This window comes from Moschus berezovskii, chromosome 10 (genome assembly GCF_049115385.1).
Source record: "Moschus berezovskii isolate FMDL1 chromosome 10, NW_MosBer_1.0, whole genome shotgun sequence".
In the NCBI taxonomy this organism is placed as follows: Eukaryota; Metazoa; Chordata; class Mammalia; order Artiodactyla; family Moschidae; genus Moschus; species Moschus berezovskii.
Window position 1 is genome coordinate 48,396,521 of NC_142469.1, and position 18,324 is coordinate 48,414,844.

The following is an 18,324-nucleotide window of genomic DNA, read 5'->3' on the forward strand; positions in this document are numbered from 1 at the left end:
ATAAGAAGTCATGGTTAGACACTGGGAAAGCCGAAGATAACTAGAGGTGGGTGGGGAAGGTGCAGCCAAAAGTAATATGGTCTTAGAAGTCTCTGTAAACATGTTTACATGTAAAAAAAGAAGTCTGAAAGAAAATGTGCCAAACTGCAAGACAGATAACTTCTGGAGAAGGAAGTAGGATGAAGGGATGATGAACCAGGTAGGACCTCGTAGGAATATAATTTTTAATTTGCTAGTAACCACACTGAAAATATAAAAGAAAACGAGTGAAATTATTGTTAATAATATATTTTATTTAAGCTAACATAGCTAAAATATTATCATTTTACCATCGTCAATATAAAGCATTTGTTACTGAGATTTTTTTTTTACTAAGTCTTTAATGCTTAAGCACATCCAAATTCAGACCAGTGATGTTTGAAGTCCTTAATAGTTGCTTGTGGTTAGCGTCTACCACACTGAACAGTGTAGCTCAATATATTTTTATATTGTTTGTAAGTAGTCCATTTAACTGTTGTGAAGGTTTAAAGGTGAGTTTTAATCCTATCTTTTAATCTTCCTTTCCCACTTTCCTATGAAAAAGAAATTTGAATGGCATGCTTGTTTCACTTGAAATCAGTAGTCAAGGATTTTCATTCTGGTGAACACACAGTAAGTCCATACTAAAATTAAATAAAGTAGTGTAATTTGAAAAAAAGAAATGGAGATAGCTTTTTATCACATCTAAATTGTGATTCACAGACTTTTTCATTACTTTGTATGTGTTGTTTCTTTGGATGTAAACAAAAACACACTAAAGGAGAAATGTGAAACTGAAGGGTTGCCTGGGATGTGAGGTGTGATTATAAAGTAATATGGGTTTTTTTTTGTTTCTTTGGGGAATTTTTGGTGAATAAACAGATTGTTACATTTACCTTTTAAAGTAATTTGCTTGAAAGTTGTATATGGATACCATTTTCTGCATATATCCTTTGAGATAGCTTATAGTCAGTTTTTTAAAAAGCAAACTTTACTTTCTGACACCTGATAGATCTGTCACTTATATTTGGGTTTGAAGAACATGTGTATCATGTGGACATTTCACTCTTTGTCATAGATTGTATTATTTTTTAGTAAAACTATTGACATTTCCATTTTATAATTGCTGCTCTTTATAGTTAATTTAAACTTCAAATACTTGAAAAATCAAAACAAAGAACCTGAATAAGGAATGACTGTAAATTAGCCTCAGGTTTATTTTTTAGGGTGATGGAAATGTTCTAAAACTTGGTTGTGGTGATGGTTTCACAACTCTGTACATAGTAAAATTCAGTGAATTGTACAGTTAAGAATGGGTGAATTTTATGATTTATAAATTAAATCTCAACAAACCTGTTTTTAAAAAAGAAGAGAAAGTAACCTTCAGTGACCATATTAAGAGTTTTTATAGCCATATATGTGACCTGAAAATAGCTTTATGCCTGGTAACAAGAGTATTTTGTAGGATCTAATTGTTTAAAGTGGTATTTGGAAATGCCATTTGATGTTAAATCTTCCTGTCTTTCCCTCTCTTGGGTAGTATTTCCTGGTGAGGCTCTCTGACATTTCTTTCCCATGTAGAAATCTATTTCTTTATCTATAAAATGGAGTTAATAACTAAACTTGGTGAAGATTAAATGAGATTTTGTTTTAAAAAATCAGAATATCTGGGTTGTAGTAGGTTATGACGGAGAAGGCAATGGCAAGCCACTCCAGTACTCTTGCCTAGAAAATCCCATGGATGGAGGAGCCTGGTAGGCTGCAGTCCGTGGGGTCGCTAAGGGTCGGACACGACTGAGCGACTTCACTTTCACTTTTCACTTTCACACATTGGAGAAGGAAATGGCAACCCACTCCAGTGTTCTTGCCTGGAGAATCCCAGGGACAGGGGAGCCTGGTGGGCAGCTGCCTATGGGGTCACACAGAGTCGGACACGACTGAAGTGACTTAGCAGCAGCAGTAGCAGCAGCAGCAGTAGGTTGTGAATTGTGCCTTAACCTGCACACTGAGTACCTGCCCATGGTTTTTACTGTCTATGATTTAAACATATGGGGACCCACCATACTTTCATATACAAAATATTTGGGGTAACATTTAGGATCTGTGACTCTAGATTCCTAAGTTGATTAGATAGCCAGTGTAAGTCATCAGATTTAAAGCATGACATTATATAGCCTATATCCTGACACCTTTTTCCATATGAAACAAATCTTTGCCACTTTATGCTCACCTTACCTTCACATTTCCCAGCCTCAGACACATTTCATGGTCTAAATGAAGCCTGCCAAGGTTCCCTTTTCAGACATCATTGCCTCCTGTTATTCAGTTGGAGAGGTCTTTGCAGAATGACATTTCCCTCCCACAGTGCTTCCTGTGCCCCATTTAACATGCAGCCTTCGCATTTCTCCTAACCCCTACTTGCTTTCAAAAGAAGAGAAAACTCAAACCGCAGTCTTTCATGAACAGTTCAGAACTCACAGAGCCCTGGCAATAGGCAGTGGATCCAGCACTAAAGTTTAGTAATGATTCTGACTCCCCTTATTTTTAAACAATCTCCAAGAATCAAATAAAAATCTGCTTATCTTCTTTGTTTGCCATCCCACTCCTAAACCAAGTATGTATGCCAACTCCAATTCACTAAATATTTTTAGGTTTCTCATATTCTAATTTAGCTCCCAAGCATTTTCTGGTGTACTGTCTGGGTTTCACTGAACTGTTAATCCTCCCAGTCTGATTGAGCCTGTAGGAAATTTAATAACTCAATGATGAATCTTCGAAGAAAGGTTTGTATTGAAAACTGAAACACCAGCTTGCTCTTTGTAACCAGTTCTTTAATCCTCCACCTGCCATAATGTAGCGATGGCTCATAATTATCAGAGCAGAGAACCAAACTCTTGTATTTCAGCAGAAAGAATGACACTGTAGGGGGGCAAGTGACAGAATCTACACTCCAGCGAGGAGGGGGACAGGTTTTTTCTAAACTTTGACACAGAATCAGATGTATTTGTATAAGCATTTCATATAGAACTGTGCTGCAGTCAGAGAGGGGATTTTGCTGTTCTTCATTAAAAGCTTATTAAATGAAGAAATAGGACAGTGGTTTTGCGTCAGTGGATGGGGGTCAGAGAGGCAGGTCTGATCTCCTCGGGATATTAATGTCTGCCTTCAGCCGGGGGAAATGAGCCGTCACTTGAGTTAGAGGCGGCTTTATGTGCTCATCACTAGGGATTCCCATATGTCCAGGGAGCTGCAGCAGTGAAAAATGGCAGAGCTCAGTGGTAGAGTGCAGAGGGCTCTCATTGGAATTCATGTCAGGAAGCTCAGCTCAGTCTGCCCAGAGCAAATCTATTTAATGTTGATCAGCTGTCCATCTGATAAACCGAATTGATATGGGCATTCCCTCCAAGGACTGTCCTGACAGTGACAGCCGCAGCACCCAGATGTCTTGTTAGGTTTTTTGGTAGTCTCAAGTATTTTTAACCCCTTTTGTGATATGCAAACCCGAAAGTACTTTTAGGGACCTAGCTAAAGAGGCCTAGCTAGGCTTGCCCTTTGCTTCTCTGGCAGAGAGCAGCCCAGCCCAGCAGCCTTTCCAGAAACCACATACTCTTAGGTTATCTGTACCTCTCCTTATAATAAACATCTTGGTAACCTGCAAGATAATTATGTGACCGTGTCAAGTTGTGTCTAGTTTTTCAAAATAATGTTTCTTAAAATGTTCTTAAGGGCAGTGAGTTACCTAGCTTGGTTATGGTTTATTAGTTTCACAGGTGTATTAGATGATTACTAAGCAGAACTTTATTATGTTCATGCGTAAAGAGAAACTGTATTACAGATTTTGTTTTGGTTGGCTGATTTCTAGGAGTAACTATTATGACTCCTGCTGAGTCCCTGCATCCTCTGCTTTCTCAAGTATGAGTACCACCACTGAAGGCAGCTCACCTCCCTGTAGATTGTTGGCAGGTATCATTTCGGTTCAGTTGAGTCGCTTGGTTGTGTCCGACTCTTTGCGACGCCATAAAATGGAGGGAATTAATTACAGAACACATCAATACTAAACTGTCCCCCCTTTTTTTTTAAAGTAACTGTGAGGAAATGGATATGTTAATTAATTTGGCTGTGGGAATCATTTCACTATATGTTTATTAAAGCATCATGTTGTACATATTAAATATATGTAATTTTATTTAAAATTTTAAAAAATACTGAACTTTTTTTTATGGAAACTAATCAAGAGGGATAAATCTTTGTGTTAAGTTATAATTATTTAAAAATCATTGCTGCAAAACTATTAGTAGTTCAAAATTACAATATTGAATATGAAAGAACTTTACTTTTGTTTATTTTAAAAGTTCTCATTAAAGTACTACTTAAGGATTTTGTGTTTTCTTACCCCTCACTTTGAGGTCTTGTCTTCATGGGATAGGAAGATTCTAACATTGCTTAGATATCTAATTGTTTGAATGAGAACAGATGCAAAGACTGTTTGCTTTCTGCCTCTTTTCTATGTATTTTAACTTAGACTGTTAGGTGAGTTTTCCTAAAAGAGATGCAGAGCCCCCAGTCATTTTTAAGATTTCTCAGTGTGTGTGGTCAGAGCTGGAAGAAGGCCTGGTCAGTATTTCAGCCCTTGAACCTGCGACTTGATCTCTATTTGGAAGTCACCATTACTACAACCTACAGGTTTGAGATTCTGTGTTTAGTCACCATTTTTAAAATCAGAATTCTCATTCACATATGATAGAATGAAGCAAGATAAGTTTTGATTGCTGCAGTCATGGAAAACCTTAAATTCAGAGTTGACACTTAGTTAAAAGTTATCACCATGAAAGTTCCTTTTACCTAGTGTTAAAAGCATATACTATTTCTTTTTATTGTTGCTATTTTGATATTTTGGTGTTTTTGAAGTATATGTAAGGAATTCTGTTGCTCTTATCAGGTTTCCTCCCTACTTTCTCCATTCTTTGCTCTTGTGGAACTTCTTTCTCTGGGGCCCTGGAGAGAGATAAAACACAAATGAAATAACTAGTGTAAGTGCTGTGGAGGGGGAGAAAAAAGACAGGAAGTAGAGCTGGGGAGTGCTGACTGGAATCAGTTCAGTTCAGTTCAGTTCAGTGGCTCAGTCGTGTCCGACTCTTTGCGACCCCATGAATCACAGCACGCCAGGCCTCCCTGTCCATCACCAAATCCCAGAGTTCACTCAAACTCATGTCCACAGAGTCGGTGATGCCATCCAGCCATCTCATTCTCTGTCGTCCCCTTCTCCTCCCGCCCCCAACCTTTCCCAGCATCACAGTCTTTTCCAGTGAGTCAACTCGTCGCATGAGGTGGCCAAAGTATTGGAGTTTCAGCTTTAGCATCAGTCCTTCCAATGAACACCCAGGATTGATCTCCTTTAGAATGGACTGGTTGGATCTCCATGCAGTCCAAGGGACTCTCAAGAGTCTTCTCCAGCACCACAGTTCAAAAGCATCAATTCTTTGGTGATCAACTTTCTTCACAGTCCAACTCTCACATCCATACATGACCATGGGAAAAACCATAGCCTTGACTAGATGGACCTTGGTTGGCAAAGTAATGTCTCTGCTTTTTAATATACTATCAAGGTTGGTCATAACTTTCCTTCCAAGGAGTAAGCGTCTTTTAATTTCATGGCTGCAGTCAGCATCTGCAGTGATTTTGGAGCCCCAAAAAATAAAGTCTGACACTGTTTCCACTGTTTTTCCATCTATTTCCCATGAAGTGATGGGACCAGATGCCATGATCTTCGTTTTCTGAATGTTGAGCTTCAAGCCAACCTTTTCACTCTTCTCTTTCACTTTAATTAAGAGGCTTTTGAGTTCCTCTTCATGCCATAAGGGTGGTGTCATCTGCATATCTGAGGTTATTGATATTTCTCCCGGCAATTTTGATTCCAGCTTGTGCTTCTTCCAGCCCAGCGTACCTCATGATGTACTCTGCATATAAGTTAAATAAGCAAGGTGACGATATACAGCCTTGACGTACTCCTTTTCCTATTTGGAACCAGTCTGTTGTTCCATGTCCAGTTCTGACTGTTGCTTCCTGACCTGCATACAGGTTTCTCAAGAGGCAGGTCAGGTGTTCTGGTATTCCCATCTCTTTCAGAATGTTCCACAGTTTATTGTGATCCACACAGTCAAAGGCTTTGGCATAGTCAATGAAGCAGAAATAGATGTTTTTCTGGAACTCTCTTGCTTTCTCCATGATCCAGCGGATGTTGGCAATTTGATCTCTGGTGCCTCTGCCTTTTCTAAAACCTGCTTGAACATCTGGGAGTTCACGGTTCACATATTGCTGAAGCCTGGCTTGGAGAATTTTGAGCATGACTTTACTAGCGTGTGAGATGAGTACAATTGTGCGGTAGTTTGAGCATTCTTTGGCATTGCCTTTCTTTGGGATTGGAATGAACTGACTGGAATGGAAGGTTGTTATTGTCAATGGAATAGTCAGAGAAGGCCTTACTGGTCATATGCACTTTGTGGGGTTTTTTTCTTGTTCCTTCGTCTGGGACATAATCCTGTACCTTTTTGTTTTGTTTAACTTTCTATGGCGGTGGGTTTTGTTCTGGAGGCTGCAGGATTGTAGTTCTTCTTGGTTCTCCTGTCTGTGAGGCTGATGGAACAAGGGTGGAAATGGTGTTTTCAGGATCACAGCTGAAGCTGTGAAGGAAAGACTATCTGGTTAAGACCCATAGACATGGAAGCAGCAGAGAAGAAATAAATCTCTCTCTCTCCTCCCAAACTCCACTTTCCTTCTGTCAGCTCCCAATTTAAGTGAAAACCAGCTGTATGGGAGCCCAGGAGATGCAGAGTGTGGGGGGTCAGCCTCCCCATGGTGGAGAGAAGGGCAAAGAAGGGATCAGAAGAACAGTTTATTACTGAGGATATTAAAGCATCAATCCTAAAGGAAACCAACCCTTAATATTCATTGAAAAGACTGATGCTGAAGCTGAAACTCCAATACTTTGACCACCTGATGCGAAGAGCCATCTCATTGGAAAAGACCCTGATGCTGGGAAGGACTGAAGGCAAAAGGAGAAGGGGGCAGCAGAGGATGAGCTGGTTAGATAGCATCACTGACTCAATGGACATGAATTTGAGCAAACTCCAGGAGATAGTAAAGGACAGGGAAGCCACGTGTGTTGCAGTTATGGGGTTACAAAGAGTTGGACTGACTTAGCACCTGAACAGCAACAAAATTAAAGCATAGGAACCGATAGCCAGATGAAGCTATTCATAGGGTAACAAAGGACCTTTGGTCCTCTGAAGTGTGGAACCTGGCACAGTAGCACCTGAAGACTTTCTGCTCAGGTACACTTTGAAGGGACCTGAAGAAAGCAAGTGACTAAACCTTGCAAATATATAAGGGAAGATTAGTCCAGACAGAGGAAGGTGCAAAAGCCCTATGGTAGGAACTAGCTTGCCATGTTCAGGGGGCACCAGGGAAGCTGATGCAGCTAGAGAAGAGTGAGCAAAGAGGAAGAGTGGCAGATGAAGTCAGAGAGGTAAGAGGTAGAGGTTCAGGGGAGATTGTGTTGGTCCTTGGAATCCACTGCTGGGACTTTGGTTTTATTCCGGAGTGAGATGGGGAGCCACTGGAAGGTCGTGAGCAAAGGAGCAAAGTGAGGACCTCATGGTTTCTTCATCTTCCTGTTTGCCTCATTTCTAATCGTTTTTGTTTTTACAAAACTAATGGACTAAAAATATTATCTCATTATTCTTATAATACTCCATTTCCAAATTATCAGTTAAGCATCATTTTATATGGTTTTGGCCATTTGTGTTTCTTCTAGAATTACTTCATTATATCCTTTCCCATTTTGTTCTTAAGCTGTTTATCTTTTTCCTATTAATTTCTTGTCCAATTTGGACAAGCTCCACGTGTATTTTGAATGTAATCTTTTTGCCTGTTGTGTGTGTTGCAAATGTGTTATATCAAATCTGTGTTCCCTCCGCCTGTATTTTATTATATAAACATTTTTGTATATTTTAGCCACTCATTTTTATTCATTATTTTCTTCATAACATATGACTTCCTATTTTATTTTGCAAGGCTTTCTCACCCCAAGGTCTTAAGAATGTTTTCCTAAAGTTACAGTTTTGTTTTTCACATTTGTATATTTGGTTTATCTAAATATATTAATATTTTTATCCATGGAGTATAATAGGGATCTAGCTTCATTATTCTTTCCCTTAACAGATAGCCAATTGCCCCAATAATTTTGTATATAAGAATATTCCATCTTTTCTCTAACAATTGGAAATGTTATCTTTATCATACATAATTAATTTTCCAAATATATTTGGATCTCTTTCTGGAATTTGTTCCACTAATCTATTAGTTTGTTCTCATGGTGTTTCTGTTATTTTTAAAATTGCAATAACTTCATAAGTTTTAAAATCTAGAATGACAGCCTCTTCCAAGATTTTCTTTGTAATTTTCAAATTCTTCCCACATGAATGTAAAAATCAGTTTTCCAACTTAAAATCTTTTAGGGCTCAAATAAAATGACTTTAAATAAGTAACTCTTGCCTACCATTTTAAACTTTTAGAAGAAACTAGAATTTTGTATATTTTGTGTTTTGGGCTTTGGAATCAGAGAGCCCTGGGCTTGAGCTCCAGGTCTGCAGTTTACCTCCTAGGTAGACTTGAGCAAGTTACTTAATCTGCCCACCCAGCTTCCTTCTGAAGGAAAATGTAGAGATAATGCTTACCTCAGAGAGCTTTTGTGAATTTTACATTATTTTATTTATTAGTCTGTTAATTGAACTATTATTATGCTTGCAAGTTTATATGAATTTGCTCGCATACCGTAATTAATTGGCTCAAAGTAAATTAGTAAGTGGAAGCCACTTCCACTATTAGGCATTTTTTAAAATAGGATATTTGAAGTATCTTCAGATGGAATGACATGATAACCTGACATTTGCTTCAAAATAATCTGGAAGGAGAGTGAAAGATGTAACAAAAACAAGATTAGGGTCATGGAGATTCTTTATGCTACATTTTCAACTTTTGTTATATTTGAAAATTTGCAAATAGTTTTTTCAAGAAATACATCTTAAAATTGTTGAAAATGGCAAAAGGTAAACATTTGTTATTTCTAAGGGTAAATGTTTTTTATTTACTATATTGTAGACCTCTCAAGAAGAAAAGCAAGGAAGGAAGAGGAAGAAAAAGGAAAAAATAGAATAAGAAAGAAGACTGTATTGTCTTTTATCTCCTTTGCCTGTGTGATGAAACACTATTGACTCTTCTGTTACTTTAACACAAGCTTATACGTGTAAAACATATTTAGAGATTTCAAGTTAATATTTCCAAAGTGGCTTTATGGCTCAGATGGTAAAGAATGTACCTGCAATGCAGGAGACTTGGGTTCGAGCCCTGGATCAGGAAGATCCCCTGGAGACGGGAATGGCAACCGACTCCATTATTCTTGCCTGGAGAATTCCATGGACAGAGGGGCCTGGCGGACTATAGTCCAAAGGATCCCAAAGATTCGGACATGACTAAAGCAACTTAGCATGCAAGTTAATATTAGGAACAATTTCTGATAAAACTGTTCATCAGCAGACTTGGCTCCTGTGTAATTTACTACTCATCCCTGGAAGGAGCTAATTGAGCTTAATTGACCTCTGGGGTCACTTCCAACTCTGAGTCTGTAAATCTTACTTTTTTGTTTACATCATTCCTTATCTTTTGAAACTCAAGAGTGATAGCTGTTCCCTCTACCTTTATAAAATTGATTACTAAGTAAAGAACTATTAATTTAAAAGATATTTATAGGCAGCCTAGGGAACTAGGATAGTATCATTTATAGTGTTGGGAGGAAGAGAGGTGGCAGGAAGAAAGATGGCTCAAGTAATAATTACAGCATAGTACAACAAATGACTGAGTTATGTTCAAAGGCTTTCAAGTGCAGAAAGAGTTAACCTTGGGGAAGTGAGGAAAGACTTCCCAAAAGTGATGCATGGACTGATTCTTAAAAATTACTTAAACAGAAATTTACTTCTCATTCACCCTATAGCAGCAGAAGGATGGCACATCAATACAATGGACCTCTGAAGAGATGTTAAATAGAGCAAGGAGATTTTATTTGTAAATAACATAAAACTATCTCCAAGAGATAATATTATGTAAATAAAATCAGAGTGCAGAAATATAAACATAAATTATCTTTACCATTTTTGTGATATAGTTTTTATTGACTATATCTTTTAGGAGTTTGAGTCCAACAAACAACAGCTTAAAGGAAAGTGGTATTTATTTATCTCAGATATCGAGAAGTGTAGAGATATGTACATCAGAACTAGAGTGGCCCTAAGACATCACCAGAGGTCCAGGCTTCTCATTTCTTGTTGCCCTACCATCCTTAGGTTGTGGGCTCTCTTGAGATGCTTAAAGTTTCTATTGTGCCCCCAGGCAGCTGAGCCATATTCCAAACGGGAGGAAGGGGTAAGCTCAAAATGCCAAAGGTGCATGCCCTCTGAATCTATTCCCTTATATTAGAAACTCAGTAGATTTCTCAGAGACTCACCTAGTGGACTTCTGCTTACATTCATTGGCCAAACTGTGCTACAGGATCCCCTCTAGCCTCAAGGGATTTGGGGGAGGTGAGTTTTTTAAATGAGTACTTTGTCTCTCCACATACAGCCACAAGTATATGTTAGTGAGGAAGGAGAGAGGGAATAGGTAACTAGCAGTATCTGTCCTCTTATAACTAAAGCTTAGGATGCTAAACAATTTGGAGAAATGTTGGAAGAATATGAATCAAAGCAGATTAAGTTGTTCGACATATAATTGAAAGAAAGTAATTTGGTGAAAGTTCTTGTAAAAATATTGATTAATCCTCAGGGTTACAGTCAATGTAGTAGTTACTTCCTTACTCTGATTACTTAACATAAGCAGTATTCACTTATGACTTTTATCCAATCAAGATTTAGCATGAAAAAAATACCTGAGTACTAAAATATATGTGCATAGAATTGTATGAATACTTTTATATAAGATACTTTTTAAAATCCAGTACACTGAAAGTTTACTAGATTATTTTCAGTGGCTAAACTAGGAATAAGATAATGGAAAGGAAAGATTCCCAGATTCTTTCATACTGTCACTGCTGTAACACTAAATTAAAAGTTGTATAATGTGGCCTGAAGTTGTTTTTCTAATGATAAAATCTTAGAAGTTGTGAGCACAGTCAGTCAGTCAGTCAGTTCAGTCGCTCAGTCGTGTCCGACTCTCCGTGACCCCATGAACCACAGCACGCCATGCCTCCCTGTCCATCACCAACTCCCGGAGTACACTCAAACTCATGTCTACAGAGTCGGTGATGCCATCCAGCCATCTCATTCTCTGTCGTCCCCTTCTCCTCCTGCCCCCAACCCTTCTCAGCATCAGAGTCTTTTCCAGTGAGTCAACTCGTCGCATGAGGTGGCCAAAGTATTGGAGTTTCAGCTTTAGCATCAGTCCTTCCAATGAACATCCAGGACTGATCTCCTCTAGAATGGACTGGTTGGATCTCCTTGCAGTCCAAGGGACTCTCAAGAGTCTTCTCCAACACCACAGTTCAAAAGCATCGATTCTTCGGCGATCAGCTTTCTTCACAGTCCAACTCTCACATCCATACATGACCACGGGAAAAACCATTGCCTTGACTAGACGGACCTTGGTTGTACTAGAGTAGAATTGCAGGACAGATTTCAAGATGACCAATCAGTTCATTTCTGTTTCTTTAGAAAGTAGGTACTAATGTTCGCAATAATTTTGTCTTTTTTCACTATTAACTGGGCTCCCAGGTGGCGCTAGTGCTAAAGAATCTGCCTGTCAATGTAGTAGATGCAAGAGATGTGGGTTTGACCCCTGGGTTGGGAAGATCCCCTTGAGTAGGAAATGGTACCCCATTCCATCATTATTCTTGCCTGGAAATCTCCGTGGGCAGAGGAGCCTGGCGGTCTACAGTCCATGGGGTCCCAAAAAGTTGGACATGACTGAGCAACAAGGCGCACACATAACTATTAACTACCAGTACTCTTGCCTAGAAAATCCCATGGATGGAGGAGCCTGGTAGGCTGCAGTCCATGGGGTCGCTATGAGTCGAACATGACTGAATGGCTTCACTTTCACTTTCACACATTGGAGAAGGAAATGGCAACCCACTCCAGTGTTCTTGCCTGGAGAATCCCAGGGACAGGGGAGCCTGGTGGACTGCCATCTATGGGGTCGCACAGAGTTGGACACGACTGAAGTGACTTAGCAGCAGCAGCAGCAGCAGCAGCAGCTAAGTAATTTTTTTAATCCCCAAATCTTAGAATTTTAGGACAGAATATTAAATTTAGGACAGAAATCCCTGAATCTTAGAACTAGAAGAGGCTTTCTCCAGTTCCTCTCCTTTCAGAGATGAGAAGATGAACGACCTGGGAGTTTTAAGGGATTTGCCCACAAACTGTTATAGGCAGAGGGAGAATTGTTATCTCCTTCTGATTGAGCTAAATCACTTGATTTGGTATAACCAAATATTTGAAACAATTTGATTACTTTCTCCAGCTACTATAACAGAGAGTCAAGTCTAGTCATACTTTCTCCTAGAAAAGTTTTCTTCTGTAGTGCTTAGGACTAAAGATGAAAATTGGGCACGTCTGTGGTGAGCATATATCAGTCTTGGTTGTAACTTTGCCCCCTCTCCCATATACTATTCATCAGGTAAATAAACATTTTAAACCATCATTGGACACTATGACAATGAGGCTCTGAATTCCAGCTTTGTCTTTCATAAACTGAATGTTCCAACCAGGTGTTTAAACTCCCCCACACAGGCTGTAATTAGAATCACAAGTAGATAAAACAAGTAAAAGTTCTTTGTGAATGGTGGGTACTGTACAAATTATGGTTTTCACTTTCATTATTACCATTGTTTTTGTTGTTTATGGCCATGAGGCATTTAAAGATTGCCATTTGTTAAATGAATGGAGTTTTATGATTATGAATGTCTTTTTTAAAAGCTCCCAGTCATTCATTTTCATCCTTAGGATAATTCAAAGCACCTACAACTTTGACTTGCCTGATTGTTGCTTTCTTTCATAAGCTGAACTGCATGAGAGATTTAGTGCTTAACCCTTCTTGAGGTTTATACTTGCTCATAATCTCATTGTGCAAATTTTGTGAAGTGTAGCAGTGGACGTTTTTGTAAACTAGAATACATTTGCAAGGTACCAGTAAAATACATTTTTATTCATTTCTTTTAGTTATTCTTTTAAAGGTCAGTTTTAAACGTTCAGTTCAGTTCAGTTGCTCAGTCATGTCCGACTCTTTGCGACCCCCATGAATCACAGCACGCCAGGCCTCCCTGTCCATCACCAACTCCCGGAGTTTACCCAAACTCATGTGCATCGAGTCGGTGATGCCATCCAGCCATCTCATCCTCTGTCGTCCCCTTCTCCTCCCACCCCCAATCCCTCCCAGCATCAGAGTCTTTTCCAATGAGTCAACTCTTCTCATGAGGTGGCCAAAGTATTGGGAGTTTCAGCTTTAGCCTTAGTCCTTCCAGTGAACACCCAGGCCTGATTTCCTTTAGGATGGACTGGTTGGATCTCCTTGGTTTTAAATGTTAACTCCCTTTAAAAAAATATTTTCTGTTAACTTCTCAATAGTCCTTAAGCCTCCATCCTCAGTGATTTTCTTTGGAATGTAATGAGGTTTTCATCTAAACCATGAATTTACTCTTTTCAGAAGCTGTTTAACTCACTGGTTCCTCTTTTCCTACTTCCCCAATTTGTATTCAGGTACAGTATGTACACTGGAACATTTTTACATATTCTTTTACTTTTTTTAAGCAAAAAGTAAATTAGAAGCATGCTTTTTCTTTGTAGATGCCAAATTGTTTGGTTCCTTTACTTTATTGCATCTTTATATAATTTATAGTTGTTAAAATAGTAGTACATTGTTTTTCGAGAAGAGTCTTTTATTATTTGTTTTATATATATTTGTCTCCTTTTCTACTTTTATTCTAGGTCAAATCCTTAAATTTGACCTTTAGGTCAAATCCTTTTGTTACATGTCCCTTGGGCCTTTATTATAGCTTCTGCTGATCTCTCTACTTTCACTACCTATTTTTTTAAGATTTTTATTTAGATATATTTTCTATCTTTCAAGTTACCACAGGCAAGTTTTGAAAGTTGTTTCACTCCCTTATAATACCATATGTCCTTGCTTAGTCCTCCAATAACAGTTTCCTCGCTGCCTTTCCAAATTCTACTGAGAGTTTGCCATTTATTCAGCCTTTACCTCTAGCCCCAAACATTCAGACTCAAAGCTGTTGACACATATTTTAGGCTTTTGTTCACAACACCCACTCCTAGATATACAGTTTCTGTATCAGATACCTATTGCTGTATAGCAAACTGTCCTAAATTTTAGTGACTTGAAACAACCATTTTATTTCTTACCATTCTGGGATCACTCATGTGACCACATTGACAAGCCTTAATGCATAAACGCTTATCAGGCCTTGCTTGTCACTTGTGCTAATGTCTTTTTGGCCAAAGTAAGTCATATGGTGAAGCCAAAAGTTAGTGTGGAGGGGACTGCACAGGGGCCTGGAAATGAAGAAGTGTGGTTTACATGGGGTCATTTATAACAGATTTCAATGCATTTCCAGCTCTGTATTACTGTGTGCCTTTGGGAAAGTCAGTATACTATGTGTAACAATTTTTTCACTTGTAAAATAAGAGATTAATGTACTTTCACAGGGTGGTTATGAGGTTTAAAATTTTTAGTAATTGTTGATTTTCTAATGATTATAAAGTAATTCTTTTGTCATTTTAGAAAATGTACAAACTATAGAAAAGTATAAACAAGAAAACAAACATCTGAAATGCCATCTGATACAGTCCTATACTATCAGTTCCTCAAGGATCTTCTTTATTTTAATTACTACTGTAGGTATATGTCATGGTTCTTATTCTGAAAGATAAGGTCCTTGAAGGAAAGGACCACATCTGTTCATCTCTGTAAATCCCACAGCCTTGTATTTAAGATTAAAAGTGATCATCTGTAAAAGCGCTTGGCCTAATGACTGGCACAGATTCTATTTCCACCTAAATTGGAATTTTGTAAGATACTAGTCAGGATTCTTAGAAATCCTGAAGTTATACTGAAAACAAAGTATCTAAATGGAACTGTGGAGGGTGGCTGTCATTAGTCATCTTCTCTCTGGGGAATCCTGGTGACTCATGGGATAGAGAATAGGGAATGGTAGAGAGAAGGAAGGTGTTAGGATCCACTTATAGCTCCCAAATAACTCAGTGGGAAAGTCTCTAATAAAAACTTCATTAAAAGTCTCTTTGCAAGGGTACTGATACAAAGTTACACCAGACCCTCAGCTGCAGTTGCCATAGTTCTGTCTTCAGCTCCCTGAGTTTGATGTGTTCAGCTAAGACAGAGACACCAGAAATGTATACCTGATTTCCAATGCAAATATGGTAATACTGGTGGGGTCACTTTGTGTTGCTATATGGGTGTATGCAGCAGCACAGATTAGAATACTTTGGACCCTGTCCCCTACTGGCAGTATTGTACCAGATAAATCAGTAATCATCTAGCTGGTATAATACTGAATTGCCTCAAAACGAACTCATCTGTTCAGTTCAGTCGCTCAGTCGTGTCCGACTCTCTGCGACCCCATGAACCACAGCACGCCAGGCCTCCCTGTCCATCACCAACTCCCGGAGTTCACTCAAACTCATGTCCATCGAGTCGGTGATGCCATCCAGCCATCTCATTCTCTGTCATCCCTATCTCCTCCCACCCCCAATCCCTCCCAACATCAGACTCTTTTCCAGAATTGATGCCAAATAAGTAAAAGCACTGTGTACCCATTAAAATATGGCATGATTGAAGAAATAAAGTACATTTGAAACCTTAAAAAGAAAACAAAACTCCACAGAACTTCAAAATGCTAAGTGAAATAAGTCAAAGACAAATACTATATGACTTTACTTATTTGCGAAATATAAAAAACAAAGCAAAACCAAAAACTGAACTCATAAAACAGACTGGTGGTTGCCAGAGGGTGGGGGGAGGGAGGAGATGGGCCAAGGGAGGGAGGAAAAAAAATGGGTGAAGGTGGTCAAAAGTTACAAGCTTCTAGTTACATATTACCAAGAAGAAAAAAAACCATGAAGATATAATGTACTGGGGGTATAGTGTATAAATGGTGACTGTGGTTAATAATACTGTATTATGTGCTTGAAAGTTGCTTAGAGAGTAGATCTTAAAAGTTCTTATCACAGGGAAAAAATTGTGACTATGTATGGTGACAGATTTAATTAGGCTCACTGTGGTGATCATTTCACAATACAGTCCTCCCTTGGTGTCCACAGGAGATTGGTTCCCAGACTCACTTCAGATATCAAAATCCACGGATGTCCAAGGCCCGTAGTCTGTCTTCTGTATCCGTGGTTCCACATCTGCAGATGCAGCCAACCTCCGATTGTGTACAACCTATGTATTTATTGAAAAATCCTCATAAAAGGACTCACATGGTTCTGTGCTGTTCAAGAGTCAGCTGTGTGTGCAAATACTGAATCATTATATTGTACACCTGCAACTAATGTTATGTGTCCATTATATCTCAATAGAAAAAAACTTCATTAAAAAGGAATAAGCTGAAAAAAGAGACACTAATCTATGAAATATTTTGTTGTTGAAATCGGAAATCTGACAATATCAAAAATCTGATAAGATGGTATTCTTTACACTCAGACAAATCTTACCTTTGTGTTTTAGTCAAAGAAGTTTGGCAGAGATCACAGAGCTTATCCATACTGCTCTCCTTGTACATCGTGGGATAGTAAATTTAAATGAATTACAATCTTCTGACGGGCCACTGAAAGATATGCAATTTGGAAATAAAATAGCTATCCTGAGTGGAGACTTTCTTCTAGCAAATGCCTGCAATGGACTCGCTCTGCTACAGAACACCAAGGTAAAGCTGGGCAGGGTTTGTTCTTATCTGAACGGCCTTGAGGTGGCTCTTGGTTGACTGTGGGAGCCACAGAGGTCTGGACACCCTGCTGCCCCAACTCCGCACACATAGATGCTCAGTAAAATTGTGATGAGGATAGTGATGATGATGGCAATATCAACACCAGTTAAAACTGGTAAATGCTAGGAAAGAGTTTTGAAATTAATTTCTAGTTGTTTTTTTTTCTCTGGTAACAGATGAAATTATTTGTTAATTATAGGGTAGTGTTAAATACTCAGGATAAAGACGATATCATAAATATTACCTATCATCTCACTATCCAGAGATAATTACTGTAGGTTACTATTTTCATATATTTCCTTCCAGTCTGTATTTGTTTATTCATACCTTTGTATGTGTGGATTTGGGGGTAGCATAAGTGAAAACTTAACATGTGTAAGCTTTCTTTAATCCTACCTTTTTTTCCCATTGCATATATGACATGAGCATTTTCCTATATCATTAACTTTTTTCATAAGCTTCCTAATGGTTGCACAATATTCAGTTATTTTGATGTAGTGTTGTTTATTTAACAGATTCCTTATTTTGGGACATTAAGGTTACTTCTGATTTTCTACTTTCATAAATAGATTTGCATTAAACATTTTTACACATCAGTTTTTCTTCATTTCAGATTATTTCTTTAAGATAAGTGCCTGGAAGTGGTTCAAAGGGTTTAGTTTTAGTATTCTCAATGCATATTGTCAAGCTGCTTTCTAGAAAGACTGTAGATGTAGACCTTATTTATCAGTTAGGATTTGGTGTGACTATAAAATAACAGTGACAAAAACAAGATAAGAATTTATTTTTTTCTCCCTCTCTCTCTTTTTTTTTTAAACACATTATTACTATCTGGGACTAGGCAGTCCAAGGTTGGTATGGTGATTCTGAAGTCAGGAACCCAGGCTCCTCTTATCTTATGCTCTTCCATTCCTATCTTACCACTTTGTGGCCCAGGATAGTTGCCATTATGTCTTCACTCCAGTCAATAGAAGGGAAGGAGAAGGAAGGGCAAAAAAGAGCAGATCTCCTCCATTAAAGATCAAGTAAATACACATCCTGGACACCCAAGTACAGCCTCAGTGTAAGTCTGCCATCCCAGAATCCCATCTGACTTAGCATTTGTCCTAGATTTTTGTTTTTAGCAGAGAATGGTTACTTATAATTACATTAGAATAAACTAGCATGGGTTGGTAGAGCTCTGCTTTCTACTCCCAGCCTCTACCTCGATTTTTGTCTCACATAGGCCAATAATAGGTGAG

The 18,324-nt window shown here is 38.5% G+C and overlaps 1 protein-coding gene across 2 annotated transcripts in view; it reads left to right on the forward strand.

Annotated features, from left to right (window-relative positions):
• The window catches only part of PDSS2 (decaprenyl diphosphate synthase subunit 2), a 286,538-nt gene that overhangs the window by 152,924 nt on the left and 115,290 nt on the right, over positions 1 to 18,324 (forward strand). For both annotated transcript variants that reach the window (XM_055433579.2, XM_055433580.2), the window contains one exon: positions 16,825 to 17,023. In XM_055433579.2, the coding sequence (XP_055289554.2) occupies positions 16,825 to 17,023 (199 nt within the window). The remainder of the gene's footprint in view (positions 1 to 16,824; positions 17,024 to 18,324) is intronic.